This window comes from Pipistrellus kuhlii, unplaced genomic scaffold, assembly GCF_014108245.1.
Source record: "Pipistrellus kuhlii isolate mPipKuh1 unplaced genomic scaffold, mPipKuh1.p scaffold_m20_p_1, whole genome shotgun sequence".
In the NCBI taxonomy this organism is placed as follows: Eukaryota; Metazoa; Chordata; class Mammalia; order Chiroptera; family Vespertilionidae; genus Pipistrellus; species Pipistrellus kuhlii.
Window position 1 is genome coordinate 87,115,364 of NW_023425404.1, and position 19,576 is coordinate 87,134,939.

The window sequence follows — 19,576 nt, forward strand, 5'->3', positions numbered from 1 at the left end:
TAAAAGGTCTTACTGCTCTGATAAAATTTTAAAACTAGAGTTTAAAAATAGCCATATTTAACCAATTATGAAAAATAAAGCATTTCTTGAATTCTTTCTCTTTGAAAACAGAAATTAACCTTATTATTAAACTGAAACAAATCCACTTGTTAGAAACATTTGAGAGGAATGGAAGACAAAATAGCCATGCACTAGCTGAAATGTGCCAAATACAGAGTGATGGTAATGGGAGTGACTTTGGGTTAAGAAGTTCCTGGCATTGCCTTACTTGGTTTGGCTTAGAGTATAGAGAATCAGCCTGCGGACTGAAGGGTGCCAGGTTCGATTCCGGTCAAGGACATGTATGTTGGTTTCCGGCAAATCCCCAGTAAGGGGTGTTCAGGAGGCAGCTGATTGATATTTCTCTCTCATCAATGTTTCTAACTCTCTATCCCTCTCCTTTCTTCTGTATAAAAAAAAAAATCAATAGAATATTTTAAAACAAGAAGTTCCTGGCATTCTCAGCATCTGAAAAATACTTGTATTTCTTTTATGTCTTGTACTCCTTTCTACCAAAATGAAAAATACTGTTGGTAATTGACCTAATTAAAACATTTTCAAAGAGATCAGATTAAGTTGCAACTTAAAGCTCTATGTTTGTGGTAGCAAGCTAATAGAAAGCAGTGCATATATATGATCCATTGTTTCAGCTCTAATTTATAAAGGGATAGAGAGTTGTACATATAGGTTACTCTTTTAATTTTTTAATTTCAAAATTAATGCATGCTCATGGTTTAAAATGTTTTCAGACAATACAGAATGTATAAAGAAAAAAGCAAAGTAACAGTAATTATGTCCACAACTAACCACTAACCACTATTATATAGGTAGGACAAGGGTTTGTGTACTTGTTTTGTTTTTGTTTTTGTTTTTGTTTTTTACTTTCTTTTTTAAAATAGTTTCAAATCTAAAAATACTTACAAACATAGCATAGTACAAAGAACACCCAAATATCCTTTACCTAGATTGATCTATTGTTTATACATTTTGTCCCATATCTCTGCATATGTGGTCATACTTTCTCCAGCACAAGCTCCCTCATATTCTCACACAGTCACACACAGTACACACATGCACAGTTGTTTTCAGCATCACTTAAGGAGAAGTTACATACATCATGGCCCTAGATATTTTCATGTATATTTCCTAAAGATAGACATATTCTTTTATAATTATCAACTTTATTATTAACACAAAAGTTTTATCTAATCTGCCATCCATATTCCAATTTAATCAGTTGATATTACATCATTTCTTTACAAAAATTTCCCCTTCCATACTGCGATTAGGTGGCTCAGTTCTTTGGAGCATTGTCCCTTATGCTAAAAGGTTGCAAGTTTGGATTGATAGTCAGGACACATACCTAGGTTGTGGGTTTGCTCCCTTGGTCAGGGGCATATAAGAGGCAACCAATTGATGTTTCTCTTTCATATCAATGTTTCTCTCTGTCCCATCCTCTCTCATTGAAATCAATAAACATATCTTTGGGTGAGGATTTAAAAAAAAATTCCACCCCTTCAGTTCAGATTCCAGAGTAAGGTCAGGTTTTGTGTTTGTCAAATCTCTAGATTCCTTTAATCTGGAACATTTCTACAACTTTCTTTGTATTTGATGACATTAATATCTTTAAAAAATACAATCTCTCCTCTTTCTCTTTTTTTGTTTAATTTAAACAGAATATTTCTCATTTTTTATTTGGTGTTTCCTCATGATTAGTTTGAGGTTATGCATTCTTGGTCAGAATATTATAGTGGTGTTGTGTCCTTCTTAGGGTACCACAGTGTCCTTTTATTCTTAATTGGTAATGTTAATTTACAATATATTTTTTTAAATTCTTCCTTATAATTAATACTAGTGCCTGTCCCCTCTCACAGTCCAGGAGCCCTCAGGGGTGGGAGGCAACCCGGTAATCAGAGGAAGGCAACACCCCATCACACCTCTGCTTCTGCCACTGCTTGTATTGCAAGCCTCGGCCGGCCCTGGGTGACTGGGCAGCCACCATCCAAGGCTTGCCTGTGCCTTGGGCCAGCCCTGGGCAGCTGTGGGGCTGAGGGGACTAGGGGACTCCAGAGATTGAGTGCCTCCTTGTTGTGGCTGTGGATGCCACCATCTTTGAGGACATGGCAGTCAATTCACATAGTCCCTCCTTATTGGCTGTGGGCACCACCATCTTTGTGATGGTGAGAGGATCAATTAGAATATTCCCTCTTTATTAGATAGGAAGTAGTGTATGGAGAACATGCAAATATTGGTATCAAAATTTCCCCCCAGATTTCACATTCATTGATTACTTTTGCCTGACCTAATCTTTAGCATGGTGGTTGCAAAATGATCACTTTTCAACCCTAGCACTCACTCCCCACTTACCAGTTAACCATTCAAATCTAAGCAAGGGCCCTCCTCCTTTCCCTATTTATATATTTATGTGGTTGATATTTATTTATTATAGCCATATAATTTTTTTCTGATTGGTTTATAATTTAATACTGTACTTAAGTATTTTGGTACTAAATTGTTCCAGATTTGGCCATCTTTGTCCCTACATTTGACTTTTATAGGTAATAAGGTTTTTAACATAATTTCTGACATCAGTTTATGTTCATTTAGAAGCACTATTTTCATACTTTATTTCTTAAACTTAATTGATGAATGAAAAGAATAAGGCATTAAATAAAATTATGCTAGTAGATCACTAGACTTTGTTTAAACAATGAATAGCACAAAGTATGCAGATATAAGCTCTCTCACAGTAGTCTATATTAGGCCCATAGAATGAAGTCATTCTTTTTAATGTTCTTTGTGTCTTCTGGCTTTAGTGTCCCACTCTTCTGGCTTTTAAAAGGCCAATTGATGTATGAGATCATTCTCTTACAATGGGGTGGGGAATTAAAGAAATAAAGTAATATTTCATACTTTCTCTTGAGAGGATTAAATGTGTCTATGTGGTATGCTGTCATCTTGGGAACTCTAGAGGCCATGTAGAGTTATATATATAGGGTTAGAAAAATAACTATAATCATCTTCTTGAGAATTTGTTATAAGAATGACCTCACTAGAGTTTGTCTTCATTAAGTAAGGAAATGAAATAGTCTATAGAAACTCAGAATCACCTATTTATTTTATAATTTAGAGATTATACTTTTTATATGACATTTTTTTAAATTCTGCTTCACTTTTCTTACCATGTTCTAATTGTCCGCTGGTCTTCAAATAGCTCATTGATATTTTATCTAAGTAAGATCTGTTTCTTTAAAATAATTCCACATTTCTTTTCTAGCGTTACCTTGATGAAGCAGATAGAGATAAGGAGCGTTACATGAAGGAACTGGAGCAGTATCAGAAGACTGAGGCCTACAAGGTCTTCAGTAGGAAAACCCAGGACCGTCAGAAAGGCAAATCTCAAAGACAAGGTATCAGTACCAGAACCAAATATATTTGTAGTTTTCTATGTGTGATGAGTATCACAAAGCCTACTGTTACAGTGATAAATATAAAAGATACTAGAGGCCTGGTGCACAAAATTCATGCACTAGAGGGGGGTGTCCCTCAGCCCAGCCTGCACCCTCTCCAATCTGGAACCCCTCAGGGATCTGGCCTAAACTGGCAGTTGGACATCCCTCTCATAATCCTGGACTACTAGCTCCCAACCACTTGCCTGCCTAGCAGCCTGATAACCCCCTAACCACTCACCTGTCAGCCTGATCAATGCCTTATTGCTTTCCTGCTGGCCCGATCACCCCCAACTGCCCTCCCCTACCAGCCCAAACACCCCCGACTATCCTCCCCTACCAGCCCAAACACCCCTGACTGCCCTCCCCTACCAGCCCAAACAGCCCGACTGCCCTCCCCTACCAGCCCAGTTGCCCCTAATTGCCCTCCCTTGCCAGCCTGGTTACCCACAACTGCCCTCCCCTGCATGCCTGGTTACCCCTAACCTCCCTCCCCTGCCAGCCTGGTTGCCCCTGCTGGCCTGATCACCTACAACTACCGTCCCCCTGCTAGCCATCTTGTGATGACATGGGCACAGCCAAATTGTGACCACATTGGGGTGGCCATTTTGTGATGATATGAGTGTGGCCATCTTGTGACCACATGGGGGCAGCCATCTCTGTGTGAGGGTGTGTCAGGCAATTTGCATATTACCTCTTTATTGTATAGGTTGTTTCTATTATTTCTCTGTTATGTTACATTCACTTATAAGCGTCATCTTAGAACTTGATTAAAATCACATTGCTCTAATTCATAAATTTCAATTGGTTTCCATACCAGTATCAACAGTCTGTCTTGTGCTCCAAGACCCTTTTTAGATGTCTGTACTTTTTTTCTATTCAATAATTCCCAGTTTAGTCATTTCTTTGTCTCTAAATAAGTCTGTCTATTAAACCACTTAATTTCCTTGCCTTAACATCTTTAAACCTTTTATATGTCATTTCTCCCAGCCTCAGATAATCATCCTTTAAAATCATGCATTCATGTATGCGTGCATTCAAAAAAATATGTATTGAACACCTTCTGTTATACATCAGCAGCTTATCTAGTCTTTAAAAAAGCACCAGTGAACAAGATAAATAAGATCCCGGTCTTCATGGATCTTTTATTCTACATTAAAATTGTTTCTCCCACTTTTGCAAGAATTGCTTTAAGATCCCCTTCTTCAGGAAAAACTGCAAAAATGCCTCGCCCACAACTAGTCTGTCATTTCTTAGTCATTACATCTTCTCACACTTTGGCATTTTGCTTGCGAAACTATGTTGTGCAAACAGCCTTTGGCATATGTTTCCTTTTCACCTTCTCACTGTAATCCCCTCAACGGTAAGAACTATGTCTGCTGTTTCTCTTGTGTCTAATTGTAACCAATAAATAAGTACTTACTAACTGATTAACAAAGCCATAAGAGAAAATATCATAGTTGTGCTAGCCTACATATACCAGCAGTTTTTTTGGTTTGGCACAGTTGTTTCTTTGGTTCTAATTGTTGCTCTGTTTTGCTTTTTTAACTTAATGTTTTCTTATTCTTTCATATTTTTTAGATGCAGCCAGACAGGCCACTCATGATCATGAGGTAATTAGTTTTTTTTCTACATTATCCATATATAATATATTTCTAATATGCAAATAGACCAAATGGTGGAACAACTGAACAACTGGTTGCTATGACATGTGCTGACCACCAGGGGGCATGTGCAAAACATGGCAGGCATCAGCAGCAGGTGGCAGAGTGTGGAACATGGCAGGATTGGCCATGGCAGGATGGAGGAGCAGGTGAGCAGGGGCGCCAATGCACAGCGGGGCACCGGTTACTATCAGAGTGAGCCTCTGGTGATTACTGAAAATTATTTGCTCCCACATGCAGTGGTCCCACTGTGCACTTGCACCCACTGCCAGCGATAGAGCCGCCGCTTGTACCCACTGCAGGCACTGGCCCCACTCCCACCTGCAGCCAGCACTCACATCCGCTGGCGCCCAGTGCTGGCCCGGATCTTCCATTGTCGTCAGCAGATATGATCAGTGGCTGCTGCCCTGATCGCTCCTCAGGGCTTCTCCACCTTGCCCTGCTCCTGAGGGGCGATTGAGGCCGGCAGCCACCTCTTGCACTTGCTGCTGGCATTGGCCCCAATTGCTCTGCACCCTCAGTGGGTGCGAATGGGGCTGGTGCTGTCAGCACATGGGAGCAGCAGCAGTGGTGGGAGCTGGGCTGCTAGCAGATAGGGGACAGGGGGCTGGGGCGGGAGGGCCTGGGCGGGGGTGTGGGAGGATGGATTGAGACCCGTCCTGTGCCCACTTCAGCCTCACAGCCACAGTTCCTTATTAGGTGCACAAATTCATTCACTGGTCCCCTAGTGTATATATAATGTTATTTGAAAAATTTTGAAACGCTATTGGACTTTTTCTCCCTTTAATTAATTGCAGAGTATTTCTTATCCCATAATTCAGATTTGATTAGTTGCTTTAGCTCAAGGATTTATAGTATGTGACAGACACTTATGTCATGAGTGTGCTCTTGAACTATTCAACCCCTAACTCCAGTCTTTTCTTGTCTAAGAATTTTAATGGCTTTAAATGCTAAAGATGGCTGGGATTTGGAGTGAAATATAAAAAATGAATAGCTAAAAGCTAAAATTGAACCATAGTTTATCATCATCAAATACCTTACTCTGACTCTCAAAAACAAGTTGTTATTTTAGGGAATCCAGCATTTGGTTAAAATGAACTATTCAGCTACTGTGTCAACATAACAAAGTGACAATATTTAGTTCCTGTGCCTTCTTTCTTCACTGGCACACATTTGTTTACTTGGCCTTTTCCCCTCCATTTTGTTCAGCCTCATCAATAGACCTATGTTCTTGTGTGTAAATATAGAATTTAGGCTTGTTTGTGTTAGCTATGCTGCATAGAGAGCTTTAAATATACACTGAGTGGCCAGATTATTATGAACACCTGATATTTGTAGGCAAATTAGTCATACACTGCATCGTATGGGATATGGAAGCCGAAGGCCTGTTCGAACACCTTTGTTATCTGCAGTTACCAAGATAAAACATCTCCAATTCTCACAGGAACACAATGATTGGATAGTCAAGCATTGGGAAAAATAGTCAAGTGGTCCAATGAATCACATTTCCAGTTGCATCATACAGATGGCAGAGTGAGAATTTCATGGAAACAACATGAAAGCATACACCTCACATACATGAGTACAACCGTTCAAGCTGGTGGGGGCAGTGTTATGGTTTGGGGCATGTTTTCCTGGCATGATTTGGGGCCTTTAATTCATGTGGAACAACAATGTCTGAACAGCACAACACTCCTGAGTATTGTTGCTGATCAAGTTCCTCCTATCATGTTGATGGCGAATCCCAATGGAGATGGCTTCTTCGAACAAGACAATGCGCCATGCCACGGTGCTCGGTGCTCGGTGCTCGTATTGTGCAGGAGTGGTTTCAAGAACATGAGGAAGACTTTACCTTGCTTAGGTGTCCCCAATTCACCAGATCTCAATCCAACTGAGCATTTGTGGAATGAAGTTAAAAGAGCCACCAGGCAGCTGGTTCCACAGCCATCGAATCTCAGAACTGTACAGTGCTATTCATCAGGCACATTGTCAGATTCCTCACATCACCTTTCAACATCTCGTTCAGTCAATGCCAAGAAGATTAGCCACAGTTTTGAAGGCAAAAGGTGGCCCAACGAAGTACTGATGGGGTGGTCATAATAATCTGGCCACTCAGTGTATATGTAGGGAATGGTTAATACAGCCATGTGCTATTTAACAGGGATACATTCTGAGACGTGTCACTAGACATATTGTGGGAACATCATAAGAGTATACTACACAAACCTGGAGGTTGTAGCCTATCACACACTTAGATTGTATGTATGTTTACCTCCATTGTATATGTGGTCCTTCGTTCATCAAAACAGTGTTATATGGTACACGACTATATATGGTAAGAAAATAAAATTTGTAATTATTTGTTTTAAAATGCTCGGTGACTCCTCATTACTTACCAAATCACATTCAAACTCAACAGTTAAGGTCTTCTGTGATTCAGTCCCAACTACCCTTTTCAACTACTTAGCTCCCATATTTCCCATATATATCTTATGAACTTAAAAACCTTTACTTACAACTCACTGTCCTTTAAGTACCCCATCCTTCTCTGCCTTGTGCCTATGCTCATACTCTTTTTTTCGAGAATACTTTTTTCTCTTGATAATTTTTTCCATCCACCCCTCCCCCATCATCCCATTCTCCCTCAGAATTCTAGTCATCAAGTTTCATTTCCTGCTTCAAGCTTGTCCTGTTTCCTCTAATTTCCTTTAATCCTCACAACTCTCTCTATTTCTCTTATGCATGTAGCTAATTTGGCGTGATGTTGAAGTTATTGAAGCACTTCCATTATTCATACTTTTCTTTGAAGGCATGCATAATCTAGTTTCCATCTTGTACCCAACCCTATATCATCTAGCACAGGGGTCCTCAAACTTTTTAAAGTGGGGGCCAGATCACGGTCCCTCAGAGAGCTGGAGGGCCGGACTATATGAACTACTAATTCCTACCCACACTGCACATATCTTATTTCACAAAAAGGTAACAAATATAATATAAATAAAATGAAGAACATTTATAAATAAACAGATCACTTACCAGTATTTCAATGGGAACTGTGGGCCTGCTTTTGGCTAATGAGATGGTCAATGTCCGGTTCCATATTTGTCACTGCTAGTCGTAACAAGTGATGCAAGTGGGCATCAGTTAATCTTGATCTGGTTGGAGATTTCAGATGTTTCATTCTTGAAAAAGTCTGTTCACAGACATAAGTGCTACCAAAGATGGTTACCATTTTGAGTGCATGGTTCCTGATATTTGGATATGTCTCAGAGGGGAGAGATGCATAGAAATTCAGAAGGCTACTTGACTTGAATGCGTCTTTCAGAGAGTCACAATTCTGCAGTTCAGCCAGTTCCATTTGGTAAATTGTAAGGACATTTTCAATCTCAACAGAAAATGGGTTACGAAAAAGCTGTATGTCCTGTTCATGGAGATGAAGCTCTTTGAATCTAAATTGAAACTCCTTTTGCAACAATTCCAGTGAATCCACACGTTTTCTTTGGGAATGCAACCAATGGTTTGTCCGCTGACAGGTTTTGAATTGTTGGGAGATGGCTGAAGTTTTCCTCCTTTACTTGTTTGATGAGAAGGCCTAATTTTACTTCAAATGCTTTCACATGCGATGCCATATCACAGATGAGCTTCCCCTTTCCTTGAAGTTGCAGATTGAAACTGTTGAGTAGCTCTATTATATCTGTCAGAAAGGCAAGGTGCCATTTCCATTCTGCATCATTGAGCTCTGGTACTTCTTTGTTTTTTGAAAGTAGAAAAGCTGTAATCTGCGGAAGTAAGTCATAGAAACATTTCAAAACTCTCCCTCTACTCAGCCAACGGACTTCTGTGTGGTACAGAACATCCTCATGGGCAACATTTAGCTCAGACAGAAATTCCTGAAATTGTCTGTGGTTTAGTGCATGAACTCTAATGAAATTAACACAAGATACCACAATTTTCATAACAGAGTCCCACTTCAGTGATTTAAAACACAGCGCTTGTTGGTGGATGAGGCAGTGTATGGCAATTGGATGAGGATGGTTATGTTTGTCCATCTCTTGTTTAATGTGAGCAATTACTTCTCTCTTAGACCCCACCATGCTAGGAGCACCATCAGTTGTCACACTGGCTAGTTTAGACCAGTCCAGCTCCAAACCATTCACAGTTTGGCAAACCTTTTCATATATATCCACTCCTGTGGTTGCACCTTTGATACTTTGCAGTGCAGCAAGCTCTTCTGTGACTTCAAAATACTCATTTGTCCCACGCATAAAAATGAGAAGTTGGGCAGAATCACGAACATCATTGCTTTCGTCGAGTGCCAAGGAAAAATAGCAAAGTTTTTTTGCAGAGTTTTGCAAATTGTGCTGCAAATTGTCTCCCATTTCTTCAATCCTTCGTGTCATTGTAGCTCCTGAAAGACTCACTGTACTAAATAAATCGGCCTTCTCTGGACACATCTCTTTGGCAACAGAAAGAAGGCATTCTTTAACAAATTCTCCCTCCACAAATGGTCTGCCATTGCGCGCTATTAGCTTGGCAACTTGAAAACTTGCCCGCAGTGATGAAATATTTAGCTGCTTCTGCTTCACAAAAGTATTTTGCTGAGTTGTCAGTGTATGTTTCAGTTTTAATATTTTATCTTTTCTCACTTCTCCGACCAAACAATCATATTTATCTTTATGTTGAGTTTGATAGTGGCGTCGCAAATTGTATTCTTTGAACACAGCAACTATATTCTGGCATATCAGACACACAGCTTTTTCTTTGTACCGCGTGAAAAAGTAATAAGTCCACTGTTCTTTGAATATCCTACACTCGGAGTCAATTTTTCTTTTTCTTGACATCATTGTTTCCTAGGGATTCCAAATTGCTATTAGTAAAATACTAATATGTGTGTGTGTGTGTGTATATATATATATACACACACACAGTGTATGAACTCCCATTAGTAGGTCTCTGCCCCCGATGTGGACACTTACCTCTTGCAGGCTTTTCTAAGCAGACCAGCTCAGTCCCTGATGGGGTTCGGTTATATCTCCCTATATAACGGCCAAATTGATATGTTCGGAATCAGCATGTGAACACTGAAAAGGAAATACAAAATGCATATAAAATTTTTAATGTAAACCCCTTTAAAAGGCTTTAATTGTCTTTTTACACTGGAGTTGACTTTCTGGTTTGGAATGGGCCTGGCTATATTAGTAGGAAGATGCGATCAGGGTTGCCTCATGGGAGAAAAAAAAGGCTGTTGGCTGGGGCGGCATGCTGTCAGTCTCAATTCTTCCATAAAGAGACTTGGTCCAAGTCCCCCCCCCCCCCCCCCCACCACCACCACCACCACCTGGCAGAATTTTGATTTCTCATATCAGCACCGAACACCTCCCCCCCAAAACTGGCAGAATTTTCCATATAGGCAATTCAGCACCGAAGCCCTGACCTCCCAACCACCCCCCACCGCCCACCCCCCAACTGGCAGAATTTTGATTTCAGCACCGAACGCCCCCCCCACCCCCAAAAGGGAATTTTCATATGAGTCACCAACCCCCCACCCCCCAATCGGGCAGAAACCCCCCATCTGGCAAAAATTTCTTTCTATGGCACTTTCGACCGACCTTTGGTGAAGGCAGTGGAGGGAGAGGAGGAGAACCTCACTGACAGGCAGGCACAGCACACAGACACCACGTTGCCTGGGTGTGAAGCGGGAGCCTTTTTACATCATTGCCGCCTAGCACAGCACAGACGTGCCTGTGCTGCGGCACGTCGCACACTCTGAGCCCCAGCAGGCACTGTGCTCTTAAAGAGGCAGAGGGGTCAGAGCGGCCGTGCAGTGATAGTGTATATGCAGGTCCTGGCGGCCGAACTGTAACACCTCGGCTGCGCTCACTGCCCAAAAAACCTGGCGGGCCGGATCAGACTCCTCTGCGAACCACATGTGGCCCACGGGCCGTAGTTTGAAGACCCCTGATCTAGCATGACACCCTTGTATAAGGCCATCCAAAAAAACTTATTTATTTTTAATTGTAAAAAAATATATATTTTTTAATTGATTTTTAGAGAGTGAGAAAGGGAGAGGGAGAGATACAAATATCAATGTAAGAGTGAAATATCAATGGGCTGCCTCCTGCACATCCTCTACCAGGGATGGAGCTCATAACCCAAGAATGTGCCCTGACCAAGAATCGAACTGGCAAACTTTCAGTGCATAAGAAGATGCCCAACTAATTGAGCCACAATGGCCAGGACAAGGACTTATTTATTTTTATACAAAACTGATTTATTGAAATAACAGTGGAAATTTATACAAAAAAAATTTTCTAATGTTTTTTATTTTTTAATCCTCACCTGGGGGTATGATTATTGATTTTTAGAGAGAGAAACAGCAATCAATTTCCTCCTGTACATGTCCCGGCTAGTGATTGAACCAACAGCCTAGATCTGTGCCATGCCTAGGAATTGAACCCACAACCTTTTGCTGTATGGAACGACTCTCCAGCCAACTGAGTCATCGAGCCAGGGATCTAATGTATTCTTTCACATGTATTTGGTTTTTGGTGTTTTATTTACTAAATCAAGGAAATCATTTCATCAAAATACGTATTTATCTTGGGGTTGTAGTTTTCATGGTTTGGTATTGGTGACCTTCAAAACACTGGGAAAACATTTAGACTAAAAAAGATTTATTATAAATAGGTTTTATCATGAATTATTAAATGACAAACATAATAAATATTAGCATTTTATTCTTCATATAAATCCAATGTTAATGTAGTTATATATGGCATCTCTGTGCTCTAAGTAGGAGATACTATGAATTTTTTTGACTTGAACATTTGTATGCTTTATTTTTAAATTACAGTCGACATATAATACTCTATTAGTTTTAGGTATACAATCTCATGATTAGACATTTTTATAACTTTCAAAGTGATCATCCCCAATAAATCTGGTACTCATCTGATACCATACAGAATTAATACAATAATCTATACTAATAAAAGCCTAGGTGGTCCTCGCGCCCTCCCATGCGATGTCATCACAAGATGCCTGCCACAAGATGGCTGCCACGAAGTTGGCCACCACAAGATGGCTATGCATGCACAGTGGGGGCGGGCCCAGCGGCTGCTCCTCACAGTGAGGCCTGGGGGTTCCATGGCTCCGCCCAGTTTGGAGGAAGCTGGTCTCAGTATCTCTGCCACCCTGCATGAAGGAGGTGGGTCCTGGCGGAGGACACAGGTTGCAGCAGGGTAGTGCAGTTGTGGGTGATTGGGCCAGCAGGGGAGTGCAGTCAGGGGCGATAAGGCTGGCAGGGGAGCAATTAAGCATCAATCAGGCTGGTAGGGGAGCAGTTGGGGGGCAATTGGGCTGGCAGGCAGAAGCAGTGGGGGTAATCAAGCAGGCAGGAGGGTGGTTAAGAGCTAGAAGTCCCAGATTGTGAGAGGGATGTCTGACTGCCAGTGTAAGTCTTATCCCTCCAGGCCTAAACCAGCAGTGGGACATCCTTTGAGGGGTCCCAAATTTGAGAGGGTGCAGGCTGGGCTGAGGGACACACACACACACCATGCACAAATTTTGTGCACCGGGCCTCTAGTATTTTATTGCCTTTGCTGTACTTTACATCTCTATTACTGTTTTGTAACTACCAATTTGTATTTCTAAATCTCTTCACCTCTTTAATCCATCTCAGCTCTCCTCCCATCTGGCAACCATCAAAATTTCCTCTGCATCTATGAATCTGTTTCTGTTCAGCATGTTCATTTATTTTGTTCTTTACATTCCACATGTAAGTGAAATCATCTGGCTTCTGTTTTTGTCTGACTTATTTCACTTAGTATATAATAACCTCTAGGTTCCATCTATGTTGTTGCAGATGGAAAGATTTCATTCCTTTCTTATGGTTAAATCATATTCCATCGTACATATACACCACTTCTTTATCCATTCATCTATTGGTGGGTACCCAAGTTGCTTCCATAGCTTGGCCATTGTTAATAGTACTACAATAAAAATAGGGATATATATGTTTTTCAATTTAATATTTTGGGGTTCTCCAAATAAATGTCTTGAAGCAGAATTACTGAGTGCTTTGTTGTCTTTGTTTTAAAATCTATTTTGTCTGGTACAAGTATTGCTACCCCAGCTTTTTTGTTTGTTTGTTTGTTTCTATTTTCATGAAATATCTTTTTCCATCCCTTTCAATCTGTGTTTGACTTTTTATCTGGAGTGAGTCTCTTGTAGACAGCATATGTGTCTTGTTATTTATACATTCTGTAACTATATATTTTAATGGAAGCATTCAATCCATTTGCATTTAAAGTAATTATTGACAAATATGTATTTATTGTCATTTTAGTACTCATAATTTTGACCTCTTTTTCTTGAAGAAAACCTTTAATATTTCTTGTAATACTGGTTTGGTGGTAATGAAGTTCTTTAGTCTTTCCTTGTCTGGGAAGCTGTTTATTTGTCCTTATATTGTATAGAATAGCTCGGCTGAATAATCTTGGATATAGGTTCCTGTTTTTAATCATTTTGAGTATTTTATGCCAGTCCCTTCTGGCCTGAGAAGTTTCTGTTGGGAAATCAGATGGTAGTTTTATGGGCACTCCCTTGTAGGTAATTAACTGCATTTCTCTTAGTGCTTTTAAGAATCTCTCTTTGTCTTTAACCTTTGGCATTTTATTTTATTTTTTTTTTATTAAATTATTATCTTTGTACATATACCATTACCCTGCTCCCTCCCATACATGCCTTCCCTCCCCAGAGTTTTGTGTCCATTGGTTGAACTTATATGCATGTATATGTCCTTCGGTTGATCTCTTATCTCCCCCAGATCTCCCTAACCTCCCCGCTGTAATTTGACAATCTGCTTGTTGCTTTACTGTCTCTATATCTATCTTTTGGTTTTTTCAGTTTATAATGTTCTTTATCATCCATAAATAAATGAGGTCATGTGGTGTTTCTCTTTCATTGACTGGCTTGTTTCACTCAGCAAAATGTTCTCCAATCCTATCCAGGCTGCTGCAAATGATGAGAATTTCTTCATTTTTTATGGCAGCATAATATTCCATTGTGTAGATGTACCATAGTTTTTGGGTCCAATCATCTACTGATGGGCACCTAGGCAGTTTCCATATCCTAGCTATTGTAAATTGTGCTGCTATGAACATAGGGGTGTATAAATCCTTTCTGATGGGTGTTTCTAATTTCTTAGGATATATTCCTAGGAGTGAGATTACTGGATCAAATGCGAGTTCCATTTTCAGTTTTTTGAGGAAGCTCCATACTGTTCTCCACAGTGGCTGCACCAGTCTACATTTCCACCAGCAGTGCATGAGGATTCCTTTTTCTTCGCAACCTCACCAACACTTGTCGTTTGTTGATTTGTTGATGTTGGCCATTCTGACAGGTGTGAGGTGGTACTGCATTGTTTTGTTTTGCATCTCTCAGATTTAGTGACTTTGAGCATGTTTTCATATACCTCTTGGCCTTCCTTCTGTCTTCTTTTGAGAAGATTCTATTTAGATCCATTGCCCATTCTTTAATTGGGTCATTTATCTTCCTTTTATTTAGTTGTATAAACTGTCTGTAGATGTTGAAGATTAAACCTTTATCAGTGATAACATTTGCAAATATGTTCTCCCATACAGTAGGCTTTCTTGTTGTTTTGTTGATGGTTTCTTTTGCTGTAAAAAAGCTTTTTTATTTTGATGGTAGTCCCATTTGTTTATTTTCTCTTTAGCTTCCATTGTCCTAGGGGCAGTATCAGTGAAGAAGTTATTTTGGCATATGTCTGAGATTTTGCTGCCTGTGGATGCCTCTAGTATAGTAGAACTATATTTTTATGGTTTCCCATCTTATGTTTAAGTCCTCTATCCATTTTGAGTTTATTTTTGTGTGTGGTGTAAGTTGGTGATCTATTGTAGTTTCATTTTTTTGCATGTATCTGTCTAATTTCCCCAACACCATTTATTGAAGAGACTGTCTTGACTCCATTGTATATTTGTGCCTCTTTTGTCAAATATTAATTGAGCATAGTGATTTGGGTTGATATCTGGGTTCCAAATTCTATTCCATTGATCTTTATGTCTGTTCTTGTGCCAGTACCAGGCTGTTTTGAGAACAGTGGCTTTGTAATACAGCTTGAAGTCTGGTATTGAGATCCCTCCTACTTTACTATTCTTTCTCAGGATTGCTGTGACTATTCGGGGTCTTTTATTGTTTCAAATGAACTTTTGAAGAGTTTTCTCTAGGTCAGTTAAATATGCCATTGATATTTTAATGGGGAGTGCATTGAACCTATAGATTGCTTTGGGAAGTATGGACATTTTGAAAACGTTGATTCTACCAATCCATGAACATGGTATGTTCTTCCATCTGTTTACATCTTCCTCTGTCTCTTTTTTCAGTGTCGCGTAGTTTTCCGCGTATAGGTCTTTTACCTCCTTAGTTAAGTTTATTCCAAGGTATCTTAATTTTTTTGGTGCGATGGTAAATGGGATTGCCTTTTTAGTCTCTGTTTCTGCAAGTTCACTATTGGTGTATAGAAATGCCATAGATTTCTTGGCCTTAATTTTGTATCCTGCTACATTGCCAAATTCACTTATTAAGTCTATTAGTTTTTTTATGGAGTCTTTTGGGTTTTTTTATGTACAGTATCATGTCATCTGCAAATGAGGATAACTTTACTTCTTCTTTTCCAATTTGGATGCCTTTTATTTCCTCTTCTTGTCTAATTGGAATGTCTAGTACTTCCAGTACTATGTCAAACAGGAGTGGTGAGAGTGGGCATCCCTGTCTTGTTCATGTTCTTAGAGGGAATGGTTTCAGTGTTTGCCCATTGAGTATGATGTTGGCTGTGGGTTTATCATATATAGCTTTTATTATGTTGAGGTATGATCCTTATACTCCCACCTTGTTGAGAGTTTTTATCAGGAAAGGGTGTTGGATTTTATCAAATGCTTTTTCTGCATCAATTGATATGACTATATGATTTTTATCTTTCAATTTGTTTATGTGATGTATCTCGTTTATTGATTTGCAGATATTGTACCATCCTTGCATTCCCGGACTAAATCCTACTTGGTCGTGGTGTATGATCTTTCTGATGTTCTGCTGGAGCCGATTTGCTAGAATTTTGTTGAGGATTTTGGCCTGTAATTCTCTTTCATTGAGTTTCTTTATCTGGTTTTGGTATTAGCGTGATGCTGACTTCATAGAAGAAGTTTGGAAGTGTTCCTTCCTGTTGAATTTTTTGGAATAGTCTGAGAAGGATAGGTTTTAGTTCTTCCTTGAATGTTTGGTAAAACTCTCCTGTGAAGCCATCTGGCCCTGGGCTTTTGTTTGCTGGAAGCTTTTTGTTTCAATTTCTTCCCAAATCACTGGTCTATTGAGATTTTTAGATTCTTCCTGATTGAGTTTTGGAAGGTTGTATTTTTCTAGGAATATGTCCATTTCCTCCAGGTTGTTCAGTTTGTTGGAATAGAGTTGTTCATAGTATTTTGTTACAATCCTTTGTATTTCGGTGCAGTCTGTTGTTATTTCATCTCTTTCTTTTCTGATTTTGTTTATTTGGATCCTTTCTCTTTGTTTCTTGGTTAGCCTGGCTAGAGGTTCATCAATCTTGTTTATCCTTTCAAAGAACCAGGTCTTGGTTTTGTTGATCTTATGTATTGTTTCTTTGGTCTCTATGTCGTTTATCTCTGCTCTAATTTTTATTATTTCCTTCCTTCTGCTTACACTGGGCTTTTCGTATTGCTCTTTTTCTAACTCTTTCAGTTGTAGAGTTAGATAATTTGTTACCATTTTTTCTTATTTTTTGCAATAGGCTTGTAGAGATATGAACTTACCTCTCAAAACTGCTTTTGCTGTGTCCCATAGATTTTGGATTGTTGTGTTTTCATTGTCATTTGTTGCCAGGATGTTTTTAATTTCTTCCTTGATTTCTCTGGTAACCCAGTCCTTGTTTAATCGCATGCTGTTTAATCTCCATGTGTTTGATTTCTTTGGATTATTTTTATTGTAGTTAATTTCCAGTTTTATGCCACTATGATCTGAGAAGATGCTTGATATGATTTCTATCTTCTTGAATTTTAAGAGAATTTGCCTGTGTCCCTACATGTGGTCTATCTTTGAGAATGTCCTGTGTGCACTTGAGAAGAATGTATATTCTGTGGCTTTGGGGTGGAATGTTCTGAAGATGTCGATTAATTCCATCTGGTCTAGTGCGTCATTTAGGATTGATATTTCTTTGCTGATTTTTTGTTTAGATGATTTGTCCAAAGGTGACAGTGGTGTATTAAAATCTCCTACTTTGATTGTATTGCTATTAATCTCTCCCTTAGTGTCCTCCAGTTTGTTTGTTTGTTTGTTTGTTTTTATGTATTGGGTGCTCTCGTGTTGGGTGCGTATATGTTTACCAGGGTTATTTCTTCTTGTTGGATTGCTCCCTTTAGTATTATGAAGTGGCCTTCATTATCTCTTGTTATGTCCTTCATTTTGAGGTCTACTTTGTCAGATATAAGTATTGCTGCCCCAGCTTTTTTTTTCATTTCCATTCGCCTTGAAAACCTTTTTCCATCCCTTCACCCTCAGTTTTTTTCTGAAGGGTTCTTGTAGACAACAGATATATGGGTCTTGTTTTCTTATCCAGTCTGTTACCCTATGTCTTTTGATTGGAGCATTTAATCCATTTACATTTACAGTTATTATTGATAGGTATTTATTTGACTCCACTTTTATTCTATACCCCTTTGTTCCTTCTTTGCTTCCTATTTCTTCATTTTTACAGTAGACCCTTTAGCATTTCTTGCATTGCTGGTTTGGTGGAGATAAATTCCTTGTCTTTTTGTGTTTGTGAAACTCCTGATTTCACCTTCAATTTTGATTGATAGCCTTGCTGGGTACAGTATTCTTGGATTCAGACCTTTCCTTTGCATGACTTTGTATATTTCATCCCATTCCCTTCTGGCCTGATAAGTTTCTGTGGAGAAATCAGTTGCTAGTCTGATGGAGGTTCCTTTATATGTAACTTTCTGTCTCTCTCTGGCTGCTTTTAAGATTCTTATTTTGTTGTTGGTGTTTGCCAGTTTAATTATAATGTGCATTGGCGTCGGTCTTCTGGGGTTCATTTTGCTTGTGGCTCTGCGAGCATCTTGGATTTGTGTGGGGTTTTTCTTGTCTATCTCAGGAAAGTTTTCTGTCATTATTTCTTGAAATACATTTTCCATGTCTTCCTCAATTTCCTTTCCTTCTGAAACCCCTATTACTCTAACATTGTTTTGTTTTGTATTGTCCCAAAGTTCCCTTAGGCTCTCCGCCTGCTTTTTAATTTTTTTTCTAGAAGCTGCTCTAATTGGGTATTTTTTTCCATCTTGTCTTCTAGCTCACTGACACAGTCCTCTGCTTCTTCTAGTCTGCTCTTGATGCTTTCTATTGAGTTCTTCATAGTAGCGATGTCATTTTTCATTTCTTCTTGAGTCATCTTCATTTCCTCTTGGTTCTTCTTCATTTCCTCTTGGGTCTTACATTGTCAAATTTGTCTTCCATTCTTTTTAGCCATTTTATAATCATTACTCTGAATTCTTGCTCCGGTTGATTGCTTGCCTCTAACTTGTTTACTTCCTTTTCTGGTGATGCCTGCTTTTCTTTCATTTGTGGGCTGTTCCTTTGTCTCCCCATGGTCTCTCTTTTCAGGATTTCTGGTTATGTAGATCTTTCCCTCCTGCGTTGATTGAAAGGCATGTTTAGTAGGCAGAAGTCAATGAATGGCTAGGAGCCGCGGCATTCAGCAGGAACCCCTGTTTTACCCCTTAGTCGTACATCTAGCATGCAAACACATTTGACATTCTGATCAAGATTTTCAAACAAAAGTTCACCACACCTTTTCCGCCCAATCAGAAATGAATCCTATTGGAAGCTAACCTTTGGCATTTTAATTAGGATGTGTTGGTATACGCCTCTTTGGGCTTATCTTGTTTGCGGCTCTCTGCACTTCGTGGACTTGTATGTCTATTTCTTTCACCATGTTTGTAACATTATTTTTTCAAATGGTTTTTCAATTTTTTGCTGTCTCTCTTCTTATAGCACCCACGTAATTTGAATGTTGGTATGCTTCAAGTTGTCCCAAGAAGCTCCTTACACTATCCTCATTCTTTTTAAAATTCTCTTTTCATTTTGCTGTTTTGAGTGGGTGTTTTCTCCTTCTTACTTCCAAATCATTGATTTGATCCTCTGCTTCATCTACTGTTGATTCCCTGTAATGTATTCTTTATTTCAGTTAGTGTATTCTTTATTTCTGACTATTTGTGTCCTTTTTTTTTTTATTTGTATCATTTTCATATTTTTTTTTATGCTGTTGAAGTTCTCACTAGGTTCTTTGAGCATCCTTTAACCATTGTTTTGAACACTATATCTGGTCATTTGTTTGCC

At 39.2% G+C, this 19,576-nt stretch overlaps 2 protein-coding genes across 3 annotated transcripts in view; one reads left to right on the forward strand and one right to left on the reverse strand.

Moving 5' to 3' along the window:
• PEAK1 (pseudopodium enriched atypical kinase 1) overlaps positions 1-19,576 on the reverse strand; it is a 715,824-nt gene that overhangs the window by 153,511 nt on the left and 542,737 nt on the right. The gene's annotated exons all lie outside the window — the stretch shown is intronic.
• HMG20A (high mobility group 20A) overlaps positions 1-19,576 on the forward strand; it is an 89,653-nt gene that overhangs the window by 40,631 nt on the left and 29,446 nt on the right. For both annotated transcript variants that reach the window (XM_036454884.2, XM_036454897.2), the window contains 2 exons: positions 3,317-3,449; positions 5,070-5,101. In XM_036454884.2, coding sequence (XP_036310777.1) covers positions 3,317-3,449; positions 5,070-5,101 — 165 coding nt within the window. The remainder of the gene's footprint in view (positions 1-3,316; positions 3,450-5,069; positions 5,102-19,576) is intronic.